The sequence below is a fragment of the Crotalus tigris genome, unplaced genomic scaffold (assembly GCF_016545835.1).
Source record: "Crotalus tigris isolate CLP2741 ecotype Arizona unplaced genomic scaffold, ASM1654583v1 scf7180000018636.906410, whole genome shotgun sequence".
In the NCBI taxonomy this organism is placed as follows: Eukaryota; Metazoa; Chordata; class Lepidosauria; order Squamata; family Viperidae; genus Crotalus; species Crotalus tigris.
The window spans coordinates 349,977-364,231 of record NW_024097116.1 but is presented as its reverse complement, the minus strand read 5'-3'; the positions used below and the strand labels follow the sequence as shown (position 1 = coordinate 364,231).

General features: G+C 33.6%; 1 protein-coding gene across 5 annotated transcripts in view; it reads right to left on the bottom strand.

The window, feature by feature from the left end:
* Nucleotides 1-14,255, bottom strand: part of DENND1B (DENN domain containing 1B) — a 192,637-nt gene that overhangs the window by 120,047 nt on the left and 58,335 nt on the right. For all 5 annotated transcript variants that reach the window (XM_039355203.1, XM_039355204.1, XM_039355201.1 and 2 more), the window contains 2 exons: nt 13,976-14,025; nt 7,758-7,871 (listed from right to left, as the gene is read on the bottom strand). In XM_039355203.1, the coding sequence (XP_039211137.1) occupies nt 7,758-7,871; nt 13,976-14,025 (164 nt within the window). The remainder of the gene's footprint in view (nt 1-7,757; nt 7,872-13,975; nt 14,026-14,255) is intronic.

The following is a 14,255-nucleotide window of genomic DNA, read 5'->3' as shown; positions in this document are numbered from 1 at the left end:
CTAAAAAGCAGAGACATCACCTGCCAACAAAAGTGCGTATAGTCCAGGCCATGGTTTTCCCAGTTGCAATGTATGGCTGTGAAAGTTGGACCATAAGAAAGGCTGAGCGCAAAAGAATTGAGGCCTTTGAATTATGGTGCTGGAGAAGACTCCTGCAAGTCCCTTGGACTGCAAGGCGTTCAAACTGGTCAGTCCTAGAAGAGATCAACCCTGACTGCTCTTTAGAAGGCCAGATCGTGAAGTTGAAACTCAAATACTTTGGCCACCTAATGAGAAGGAAGAACTCACTGGAGAAGGGCCTAATGCTGGGAAAGATTGAGGGCAATAGAAGAAGGGGACGACAGAGAATGAGATGGCTGGATGGAGTCACTGAAGCAGTAGGTGTGAACTTAAATGGACTCCAGAAGATGATAGAGGACAGGAAGACCTGGAGGAACATTGTCCATGGGGTCGCGATGGGTCGGACACGACTTCGCAATTAACAACAACAACAAAGACAACACTTCGAATATTGCATACAGTTTTGGTCATCAAAATTTAAAAAGATGTTGATACTCTACAAAGAGAAGAGCAACAAAAATTATTAGGAGACTGGAGACTAAAACAATGAAAAATGCTTGCAGGAATTGGGTATGTTTAGTTCAGGGATCGGCAACCTTGGCTCTTTTATGAGTTATGGACTTCAACTCCCAGAATTCCTGAACCAGCATGGCTGGCTCAGGAATTCTGGGAGTTGAAGTCCACGACTCATAAAAGTGCCAAGTTTGCCTACCCCTGGTCTAATTCAATGAAAAGAAGGACTAGTGGGTGGGTGATGTGATAGCAGTGTTCCAATATCTAATGGGCTGCCACAAAAAAGAGAGGATCAACCTGTTTTCCAAAGCACCCGAAGGCAGGACAAGAAGAAATAAATGGAAACTAACCAAGGAGAGAAGCAATCTAGAACTAAGGAGAAATTTTCTGACAGTTAGATAAATTAATCAGTGGAACAACTTGCTTCCAGAAGTTATGGGTGCTTCAACACTGGAGGATTTTAAGAAGAGATTGAACAACCATTTGTCTGAAACGTTATAGGATTTCCTGCTTGACCAGGGGTTGGACTAGAAGACTTCCAAGGTCCCTTCCAACTCTGTTATTCTGATATTCTATTAACTACATGTTGCTGATCATTATAGAATTAGCATGGGAAATGTTGAGATTTGTTGATTCAGTGCAAGGTGGTAAGAAAAAAAATTGCCAAAATACCATTACTAGAAATCTGAGGTATGGTGTCTATGTACCTGTTCCCTGAAAGCAAGCAAACAGGGAAAATAATTTCTAATTATTTTTTTTTACTGAAGCAGTAAATAACCTACTTCTGAAATACATGAAAGCTATAATTGATGGCACAGTTATTGGAGACGGAGGAATCTATTAAATAGAAGGACTGCATGTAATTCATAGGAACATGTCAGATGCTATCTAGCTATACATACAGCACTGATACCAAATGTTGTAGAAACTGGATTTCTGAGGTTTTCCTTATACATATATTCTTGGCATTGCCCTACAATGTAGATATTAACATAATAAATTAAGCTCTAGGGGGGAAATGGAGTAATTTAATGGTGATTAGATTATTTGGATTAATGTACTATTTAAACTCTCCAACTAAATTTATAAAATATAACTATATCTTGGAAAGAAAAAGATCATACCCCTCATACCATTTAGACAACTTTCCTATATAAAAATTATCCCTATATGAGCCAGTTGCTCATATTTTTGTTATAAATACACCTGGCTAGTTACCCAGATTATACTTTCAAACATGTCTGATTGTTTTGTTTTGTTTTCCTAGATCTGCCCTCTATTTCTGACATCTTTACAGCTCAAACCCACTGAGCTAACATACTCCCTTCCTTTGTAATTATATATTATATTTGTTAGCTTCCATATAGTGCTTTTATATTTGTTAGTTTCCATACATGCTGATTTAACTGTCCAAGATAAGATTCAATTGCCTTTCTTGTTTATCTATGAGACAGACTGCTCCATAATTTGTTCTAAGCTGCTAACATAGGTATCTCGGTTTTGTTTTACAATGGCTGAATGTTACTTTCATTTGGTTTTAATTAGCAACATATTGTGGATCTGTCTTAGAGCAAGTTGATGAGATCATATTCACCATAAAAACTATGCAGTTGTAATAACATTTTAATCACTTTAGCCTATAGTGTTTTGTTGTTTATAGAATTTCTGATACTATTAAGTATTCACTTAATTCTACTATAACAAACATACTAGCAAATGAATCACTTGCTCCCAAAACAGTACGACTGCTTCAGTTACTATACTGTTCCTCTTGAACAGCAGTGCTGAGCCTTCTTAGGGAAACCTAGGCCTGCTCTCTCAATGGCCTAGAACAGATTTTCATATGAACCAGTTTAAACGTCCATCTCAAAATGGTTAAGGTTTTCTTTAAATACCTTTTTCTTGCCACAAAATCTAACATTTGTCAGTCTTAATAAACAGTAATGCTTCTCCACATTAACAGTTTTGTGACTTAGGTTAGAGTTATCTTAGAAAAAAAAGATTTTCCTTTTTTTTTCCAGAGTGTTTAATATCAAATTCTAGTTAGCAAAATGTTGTTCAAGATCATGCAGAGCTCTACATGAGAAGGGAAATCCCAGATATTCAAGCAAGTTTCAGAAAGATAACACAGCTGATAATTGAAAGTGCCCCAAAATATTGAAAATAAGTTAATATGTACTTCAGCAATCATAGGCCTTTGAGTGTTTTGACGATATTAATATCTCCTCGGGGCTGGGGGAGGGGGGGAAGAAACCCCAGAAAATCTCATTGTCCTTATGTGAAATCTATACAGAACATAAAGTCCTGATTCAACAAGGTGAAACAGACTGGCTCCAGGTCAAGAGAAGAAAAACAGACAAAACTATACTTTTGCTTCATTTACAGAGATATAAATAAATATTGAACATATACTATATATGTAATATACTATTACATATGTGTTGAATATATATTGAGTGAAGCTGGACTGGAATAATACGAGCACGGATTTAAAATTTGAGGAAAAAAAGATTAGTAACTGTGTATGTCACTAATCTGACAGGTCAATATGTGAATAATCTGCATACTCTGCTAATGAAATCAAACACACAGTAATAAAAATGGGGATATGATGAAATATTAGGAATAAACTAGTTTAATATTAACAACAAACACATAGATCTTCTGTCTTTTAGGAAACAGTAAAGAGTCCAGCAGTAAAGTTTTGGAAAGGATGTTCAGATGTTTTCAACCAGTGGTACTTTGGCACTTGGCAGGTGGTACGCGACCATCCTAGACAAGTGCAGCAGGGGAGGGGAATGAGATGAAGTGGTGATAGCACTGCACAAGCCTGAGGGAGAGATAGCTGGAGCTGCAGGGCTGTTGGGGCTCAGCAGAAGCCCCGGATCGGCACAGGGCTCCAGCTGATTGGCGCTTCCGGAAGCAGTGCATAGCTGAAGGTGGACCAAAGGGAAAAGAAGGACAGGGGGAGAGAGGAGAGTATATAAAAGAAGGTGGTTTTGGCAGGAAAGGGAGAAGGGGAAAAAGGCAGCGGGGTAAAGAGAAGGGGGTGGAGAAAGAGAGATGGAGAAGGACAGCCTTGAGGAGAGGAATCAGCTGGAGGTGCACGGAAGAGAAAAAAGGAGGAGGGGGAGAAAGGAGAGGATATATAAAAAGAGGTGGTTTGGGTGGGAGAGGGGAAAAAAGACAACAGGGAAAGAGAAGGGGACAGAGAAGAAACTGGAAGGAGAGTCCCGCAGGCAGGGATGAAGAAGAGACAGGGGAGAAGAAACTGGAAGCAGAGCCCAGCAGACAGGGAGGAAAAATAGATAGGGGAGACGAAACGGTGGAAAGAGAGCTCAGCAGGCAGGGAGGAAAAAGAGAGGGGAGAGGGAGAGAGGAAGAAGGGCCAACCAGCCAGCTGACCACCAAGGCAGTGGTGCATATTAATAAATATGGAAAAATTCATCATACATTTGTCAGTGCAAACAGAAAGTGATTCAGCAAAGGAACTGCCACTGAAAAAATTAAAACTGGTACTTTTTTCCTTTTTTTACGGTTTATAACATTTTATTAGATTATAGAATAAAATACAAAAATACAAAAGCAAATAGTAGGACACAATGGGGAGGAAAAATGGGGAGAATGAGGGGAGAAGAGAAAAAGAAAAGAAAAGGCATTGACTTCCGTCTTCCTCTGTTGCAGTAGAATGAAGCATTAACATCAAACCTCAACTTTTTACTTTTCCATAATAGTGTAAACTAGCCGTTTCTATAACAAATCAATTTAATCAGTAAAACCCAAAATCCACCCCCCCTTTTTTAAGTTATCAAGTTTTTAATACCTTGCTAAGCACTGGTGGTACTCAAATATTGTCATGTCGTAAAAGTAGTACAATCTGTGAAAAGGTTGAAAAGTCCTGCTGTAATGTATCTATACCCACAAAATTTAAAATGACTGAAAAATGGTTGGATTTTTGAGAACCAGAAGAGAAAGAATATTGACATTTCAAATCTCTGGATAACCAGGAAAAAGAAGAAGAGAACAAATCAATCCAAGATTTTCACTCGTGGCATGAGTGAACAGGCTCAAATGCAAAGATCCCTTAAGAACTTCATAATGTTAGGAAAAACTAAAGGAAAAATGGCCAGTAGTAAACTTGGAATAATTATATTGGAAACCAAATGGTCAAGGTGAATACATATCTCCTTGAAGAGAATCTATCTACATAGTAGCTAAGACAGACCAATTTGAAGAGATTAAACAATCATTTCTGCATGCTGAATTTTTAAAAAGTATTTTAATAGTAACATCATATGATCTGATGTACTTGAAATGGACAGCTTAAAAATAATAAAAATGCAAAACAAAAAATGTATTCCTAGTTTTAAAGTTCACTTTATATATATAAAATGTCAAATTGAACTTTCTCATCACAATAGCAAGTCTATCTTCCTTTCCATTGTGTTCACATAAGACTACTTCTGTTTCATATTTGAACAGCAATTTTGTTAAATGAAGATTAATCATGACTAATTTTAATAATGATTAATTTTAACAAATCCATTTTAAAAGGGATTTATTGCAATTAAGATTAATAACACTTAATCCAGATTCAAATAAGATAATTTGGTCTACTTAAATTAATTCATACTTTCTGGGTTTCTATGTAAACTGACTCACAGGTACCCTTCAGCTTCTACACACACGGAATCTGTGATATTATTTGCTCAGAAACCAGCATTCAAAAATGTTAATATTTATAGAAATTTTCTTGCAAACATGTATTTATGAGGAGAAAATACAAGGGAAGCAAAATCACATCAAATGTAGAGCAAAGTTATTTTATATGTTATAAAAACTTGCATGAAGGAATAAATGCATATTTTCTTACAATTTTAATATATAAATATATATAACATATAAAACAATGCAGAATCCTGAATGCAACAGACACTAAATTAACATGACAATAAAACTACCTGCACCTTCTTAAGCTCTGGCTGATTAGTGTTGGAAGCAGCTTTGCTTGTAGTTTGCATAGGAAATATTTCTACACAATACTAATAGATTTTCAGTTCCAAATATAAAAGGAAAAACTTCCACAATCAAATTATTGTTCCAATAATAACCTTAGTGTTAATCTCTGGATAAATTGGGCGGGGGGCCCAGGAACCTTGCAAAGTATTATTTGTTCATAGACAAGGAAACAAACTAGGTCAAGTAAAAAATCAATTAGCTGAATAAAAAGTTGTCAATTGAATTAATATTCAGGGTAGATGAAAATAACCCTGTCAGATATTGGCTTCCTGAAGTATTACATGGATTACACATATATCCCTTATTTAAAAAGGACACTTTATCAGGAAAAAAAAATACCCAACCAGAACTAAAAAGGAATTTCTGGGGCACTTTCCATAATAGCAAATCCGCCTCAGGAATTACATGAGCATTTTTTCAGCTGTTCATCTCATAAAAGTAAATTAAATCTCAAACTTTTGCCATTAACAATTTTTATCCATAGGAACATTAATTGACATTCTGATCTAAGAACAGATTTAAAATTGCAGTATAAAGATTGAAAATTAAAATTAAAGTTGGTTAGATCCTGCTTCATGAAAAGCCAATCTACTCCTAAACAGAAAAGAGTCAGAAAAGGAGAGGAATATCCGCATTCGTACAATGAATACAATATTATTCATAGTAGAATAATATCATTTTAGCACTTAATTAGGTTTTATTGTAGCCAATAACATGTGCAGAAGCCTATTAAGAAATAACATCCACATGCCAACTATGGAAAAAATTATATTTTTGTTGAATAAAATGCATAAACCTTGATATCTAAATATTACTACAGTTTTACATGTTGATGAAATACTAAAACAATGGCATTAAGAAAAGCAGAAGGCAAAAATCCATCCACTTTGGTCTCGGTGTGATCAGTCCAATTCAACACTTTATACATAATCTGTTTTCAAGCTTAAATATTCACATATTGCATTCAGATGGCCTGCTTTTCCATAAAGAAGCCCACTAAGCCTACATGTAGTCCATGACTAATTACTACAACAGAGACCCAAATTTCTGTTATAAATTGATGCAGTTATGAAATGAGTCATCGGGTGACAGGACTAGATTTTGCAACCTTTTTTACCATGGTAGTTATGCAAATCACATGGTCATTAAGCAAATCCATTCCCCAATGGACTTTTTGTAAGAAACCGGCTGGGAAGAGGACATTAAAACTGATTGTAAAGGCAACCCAGTTGCCAAGCACCCAAACTACAGTCAAGTGATCAATGCAGGGACAGGTCATAAATCACTTTTTCTGAAGTCACTGTGATTTTGAACCACCATTAAACAAATGGTCATAAGTCAAGAACTACCTATATTCCACTTTATGTCTGGATCAAATCTTCCAAGAATCATCTGCATTAGGCTCTACATGGAGCTCCAGAATGCTTTCGCACATACCATCTTTTACCTTTATATGTTTTGATTTTAATTATAGTTTCTTTGACTATTGTGAGCCACCCCAAATCATTGAGAGTTGGCTGGCACATAAGTTTAATTAATTAATATTAATCATAATCCCAGTCCAATACTTAATATTTTCTGGTATTCTGTAAAGATATCATCCTATGACCTCCATCCTCTGCTACTTTTCACTTATTAACCAAAGGTATACATCATAATGTATGTTAAATTTATCTTGAATCAAGGCAAGTACAAAAGCAAAAGTATAATGCAAAAAGCCTTGTTATAAGGTTAGGATGAAAATTCACACATACATTAATATACACCTTGTTATGTTGCAACTTTGCTTTTCCTCTGGGTCAGTTAGAAGATGAATTTCTATTAATTAGCACTAGGCCTTCACTTCATTATCATAAGGCAAATTCATTTGCAGCTGCTGTGTCAATTTTTCTCTTTAAAAAAAAGTTATACAACCATTTACATAACCTGCCAAGCCAGGAAAACTATGCAGCATTTGTAAAATATCTCATTAAAACAATTTCCCTCATATAGAAAAAAAATAGTCTTTAATGTCAATTATGCTTATTGTGATGGCAGCATACAACCATACATCCATACCCATCAAGGCTTTCCAGTGATCATGGAATCTACAATTTTAAACCAATAATTACCAGTAACTGTCAAAGAAAGTAGCCAGGCATTTGTTTTTATAGATAGCAGCTTACCTTAGAATGCACAGGCACACTTTGCCTCCTGATGTTAAACGACAAAATCCAAATCTTTGCTTGCTTTCAATGTCAGTAAGCACAAAAGTAAAATGCTGTCCAACTTGCGTTACCCTGGGGGGGAAAAACTGGGTTAGAAAGCACTCTCTTAAACACTAAAAAGTAAAATTAATGTTAATACTATTAGATTAATTGTTATTATATAATAGCAGATGAATAAAATAAAAAAAACATTTTGAATCAAATCTAAATAATATAGAAAATAATATGAAAAGCTCTGAGTGAAGAGACATAGATGTAGTACAGTGGTCTTCACTTAACAACTACCTCATACAGCAACCATTTGCAATTACAAAGTGATGATCAATCTGCATTTATGACCCTTATAGATCTGTATACCAAACGAAAGCTGAAGTAAAATCATAAGCATAATTGGGGTTTCACTAGCAACTGTTTCACTTAATGACCTAGTTCAGGGGTAGGCAACCTCGGCTCTTTTATGACTCATGGACTTCAATTATAGCTGACTCAGGAATTCTGGGAGTTGAAGTCCATGAGTCATAAAAGAGCCAAGGTTGCCTACCCCTGACCTAGTTGCCAAACACAACTGAGATTGCTAAACAAGGACTACCTGTACAACTTTTTTTAATGATGTGGAATGTTTGTACTTGAAAGAATAGAAGGAAATTTCTTAGACAGAAGAACTTTAGTGAAAGAAAATGTTGTTAGTAATATTAATATTAAAATATAATTTGTAACAGGCAATAAAGAATTAAAGATGTTCCATTTTTACTTAGACCAGAAGACCTTAAAATGGAGATTATGCTCCTGTGAACTGATTCCGATACCCGAATTATAAACCAAACAGTAAGAGGGAATTTAGGTTTTAAAAGTAGCTGACACTAATCATTAAAAGGAAATGTAACTTTTTACACAAGTAAATAGTGCTCCAGGCTGTTTTCTAATAAAACCTAATATTTTAGTATATTTCTCTCTCATTTTTTGTTTATATGTTTGTTTTAAAAATGATCTTAATAGCTAAAATAATAAATCATTGATTGATGAAGAACATATATAAATATTCATCAATCTTGTTGACTACAAAGGACTTTTTCAAGGTCACTATTATAGATGGCAACATTTTAAATACATATTTAAACAACAGGGTACACTCATCTGACAATGAAATAGATAGGGAGTATTTATATTTCTGCATTTATTATCAAGACATAATTTAAAGTTTTCTTGATGGACAGATTAAGAATTACTTCTTCTTATATAGATAGTTATCAACATCAAATATGAGTTGTTTGCCCTTCTACAGGAAAAAATCATTTTCCTGTAGATTTATATATGTCTGTGTAATTGTTCAGGAATGTGTAGCCATTCATGTGACAGAAAGATTTACACTAAAGTTATGAACTGCTTATATGTCTTTGATACTGTTTTCATTAGCATATATAGCATATTTTCCAGTTTAAAAAAACAAATGTTCATAGTTTAAAAGTACAACTAAGATAAAGACAAAAAGCTACGAAATTAGAAATGATATGAAATAAATAGGGACTTTTTTCACACAGAACCAAATGCAATTAGACAAAGTAACTCCATAAAGTTGTTATTTGGGAAGAGAAAAAAGGAAGCATAACAAAATATATAATTAAATTATAAAATTCATTGATTAGAAATATTCATTGACTGATATTAATTTTATAAAATAAAATATCTAAGGATTTCGTTCGTTTCAAGTGTTAAATGAAACTGCCATATTCAAAAAAAGCCAATCTCAATGAACTGAGGATTTTTTTGGATAAACATCCCTTTGTGTTTTGTTAAATTGAAATTGTACGTGATCCAAAAAGGACACTTCTATATATTATTATTCTATTTTCTACAATTTAATTTATATGTTGAACTTTCATATTTTCACTGAAAGATAATATAGCCTACCTTTAATATTTAGTATTTATATATCATAAGTAAAACATATTAGATGAGCAAACATATAGCTGGCATGTTATTATTATTAATTCTGAAGCTATGCTCTACATGGATCAATTTAAATTGCCAGGGCTTTGCTGAGTCTGGATTCTAGAAACTGCCACAATTTATACCAAAAATTTTCATGTTTTCTAATATTTACCAGTGTATAATATGACATTATGAAAGATTATGAATCTTTAACCTTAAATTGTGTTTCTCAATAATACAGACCAAGAATAGTTAGACATTACCAAATTGTTTTGAAGCTATACAAAAAAGCTATGAGCTTCTTACCCTTACTTACTCCAAATTATAGGAAGAGAGCCATGTCAGTCTAAGAGAATAAAAAATTGGAAAAGAAGTCTGGTAAGACCTTTTCAAACTAACAAATTAAAAGGCATAATCTTCCATGATCTACTGCTCATTTCATTAAATGTAATGGAGTAGCTACATTGATATAGGATATAACTTTGAGATGGAGTAAGGGGGGTGGGCTCTATTTGTCTATTGATCTCATTAGCCTCCTGAATGCCTGATTTATTTTATCACTTGAGCATTTTAAGCGATGGATCAAAACAAATGTAGTTAAAGTCTAAAATCTGGCTATAAATGCTACATTTCGTGGTACATTGGATAAAAGCACAAAGGATGCATGGTGATTTGCAAGTTTCCTTCATGTGTCCATAGTATAGTTTTACCATGACATCAAAGAAGTGAACTCATTCTATAGATTGGCTGACGATAAGAAAGAAGTTGAGGTTATGATGAAATGCATTGAAAATTCTTTTCCATGGCTTCAGATAATGAAAATATCATAAAATATCATAAAAATATCATAAAATATCATAAACATATCTCCAATAAAGAAAGTAAATGTTATAAAATTATTATTTGATCAACTAGGATGAAAATTATAAGTCCTACTAGTAGTGTCTCAAATTCAGTGAATATTAATGAATTAAATGTGATTGTCAGTATTTATAGATAAATGCCAAATCATATTTGTCTAATAAATGTAAATGAAATTAACTGAGAATGAAATTAGTTGATACTATTAAAAATGAGTTTTCATATATTTAGTTTTTTTATCTGTCATTTGCTTAAATATTTTCAAAAATATTGGCTTTGAGATGCTTTTTCTTGCTGAAAGATGACAAAACGTAATGGAATTGCTAGGAACAAATTATTTTGGTTATTATTACTCACTAACTAAGCAATAGAATAAACATTCCTCCACTAATTTAATAAATAAAAACCCACAGAAGAGAATTATTTGTAGTTCACAGTTAAAGTGTGTGGTCCTTGGTGCTCGCTGAGCTTAGTTGTTTTCTTGCACATGTCTCATTAACAAATTAGTAATGCACCAAGAACCCCATAAATGAAAACTTCTCCAAAACATAATATAGTTTAATTTTATTTATTTATCACATTTATTTGCTGCCCATATGACAGTTCAGGAATTACATATTTAATTGCTGGTTACCATTCCATCAGCAAATGCTCAAATGAAGCTTTTAAAATGGCTGGGTGATCTTGGGCCAATCATTCTCTTTCAACCGAATCCATCTCACAGGGTTGTCATTGGGGGGGGGGAAATAGGAGGAGGAAGGTGTATTAGATATATCTATTGCCTTGAGCTACTTGTAAAAATAATAAAGGTGGGATAGAAATAAATAAACAAACAAATAAATCTATACATAGGCCTTAAAAGTGCCCACTCACATATTGCCATTTTATTCATAACATATGCATAGTGTATAATTGAAAACATCCTGGACCAACTGTTTTATAATATAATTACTAATTTTTAGTGTTCAAAGAACAATGTGGTTGATTAACACAGATAATGCCTGTACTTGCCAATATACTTTCCAGATTTCTTTAAAAATCTTGTTTTGCATTTATCCTCATACAAATATCTACAGCTGGATTATCTTACTCTATCAATTCAAGTAATTGCACTGATATTTCATTAATTCCTAGCCATTGGATGGCACTAAGAAAGCTTTAACTTCTTCACTGTTCCTACTTTTATTTATTTATTTATTTATTTATTTATTTATTTATTTATTTATGAGACTTATATACCGCTTTAAGTGCAAGCACTCTCTAAGCGGTGTACACCAGTAAGCAATGTATATATATATTTACATTGCCCCCAACAATCTGGGTCCTCATTTTACCTACCCCTGAAGGATGGAAGGCTGAGTCAACCTTGAGCCGGTGAGATTTGAACCGCTGACCTGCTGAACACAGTCAGCTAAAGTGGCCTGCAGTACTGCACTCTAACTGCTGCGCCACCTCAGCTCTTTTCTTTTCTTCATTCATAGTTATAAATTTAATAATATATAGGTTTTAATGCTTTACCAAGAACACTATCTTAACTATATTAAGTTATATGCATTTTTACTTTCTTTTCAACTTTTAAGTAGCCCCTCTAAACTCATTGGGTAAGATAGACTGCATAACACATATGTGCAGATCTGAAGAACAGGGAACATTTCCAATTTTTGGATAAACACTAAACGAGCAACCCTTTCAGCAAAAACAACAAAGAGATCCAGTGTGTATATAATGAAAAACAAATAATACTTCTATTAGAAGAAACACTGGCAGGCTTCATGCTCAAACACATGTATTTAAAAAGTTTTAAATCTACTATATTTTCCCATTAGAATAGTTCTGAGGTGATGAAACTTACTTTATAGAGTTAGAAAAAGATTGATTTTGAAATTACAGTCTCATTGTTCTCCATTTGTTTTATTCATTTTCTCAGCACTGGTATGATGGAGTTCTGTGATTGTTTGTGTGTTTCTTTCCTGCCTTTATTATTTTTACAAATAGGCAGCAAACATATCCAACACACCTTTCCCCTCCTATTTCCCCACAACAACTCTGTGAGGTGAGTTGGCAAAAAAAAACAAAATTGCCTGGCCCAATGTCACCCATGGCTTTTAAGGCTAAAGTGGGACTTGAACTCACAATCTCCTGTTTTCTAGACCAAATTATCTTTTCCCTTCTTTCTCTCATTTCCGAATTGTTCATGTACCAACCTTAATATAATGATACTTGCTAGTTTAATTTTCAATAGATTTAAAAGCCCATATCAATTCCTAGTTAATTTTAATTACACTTGCTTATTTGGGTTTTCAACTTGCACTCATTTCAAAATACTGTATTAAAGACACAGAACAATTAGTGTTTGGAAGATAACAAAAAACAAGTAATTCATAACAACAACTGGCTAACTCGAATCATTTTAAACAATGCCCCAAATGTTTCTTGAGTTATGAAAAAATCTTATGCAGGGAAAATATCCATAATTAAATTCAATTATATGGAATAGAACAAGGTCCTACAATTGACAGAATTTTTGTATATGACAAATTTTCAGAGTCAAATCTTTGTCTGGCCATGACGTTCAGTAGGTGTGCTTGGAATTTTTTTAGTTGTTCTTCTTGACATGTGCCCTCCAACTGGATTTAAAAATTCTAAAGAATTCTGTCCATTGAATTCTACTGGTTAAAGAAATCTCCAATGACTAATCAGCTAACTTATAATTAAGCGTTTCATTAAGCCTGCACAGAAGTTCCACATGAAACAATAATTCTACTAAGCTGGTATCATAACACCATTGTCAGAAGAAGCATTCCTCTTATGACAGAATGAGGAGCAATGCCTTTTCTAATGGCATCTGTCATCCACATTTTTTTAAAAAAAGTATTAAAAATCATGAATGATTTTCGTTTAAAATCTACTGCTTAATAAGCTGAAACACATGCTTGCTCTACCAAAGCATTAAATGTGAATAAATATTGCAGACCTACATATACAACACATGATAAGTCCATTTTAAATTTAAAGTACAATCCTCAGAACACATTTGTACAATCTTTAAGAGATATTTCAATCGGAACTTCTTATGTATACTTGTTTTGAGGGCTGGAAGGAAGTAAATGTACAGTTATAAACAATGTCTTATCAATTTTATATTACGGTAATAAGAAATGCATGCTAAAGATTTATGGTTATCTATTAAAAGCTCTAAAAGCATACTAAGATCATACTGCCTACGGCCAAAGATACAAACTAAAATTTAAATTCAGAAAACACTTTAGTTCTTTTTTAATACAGCGATTCAATCCATTCACTACTTTCCTATGAAAATCAGTATTTTGCAGTGCAAATTTTCAGTGCATCAATCTCACTTATTGAAAAGCCATGATAAGACATACCTTGTAATGTCAAAAGGAAAGCAGAATTTAGGTATACTCTGGAGGATTGCCTGAAAAAGCAGAAAAAAAAATGTTATATGTATTTAACCATTACCTGAATACGCCTGTAATTTTTTTTCCCCACACAAAAATCAAGCAATATTTGATAGGAGGAGGAAACTATGCTGCATGTTCCTGGATTAAAATAATTGATTATTAAAAAGGAATTAAGTTTGTGCTTTGGCAGATTGCAAAGACAATACCATAGAAACCCCAGGAGGGAAAGGCCTGGCCTGAAGGG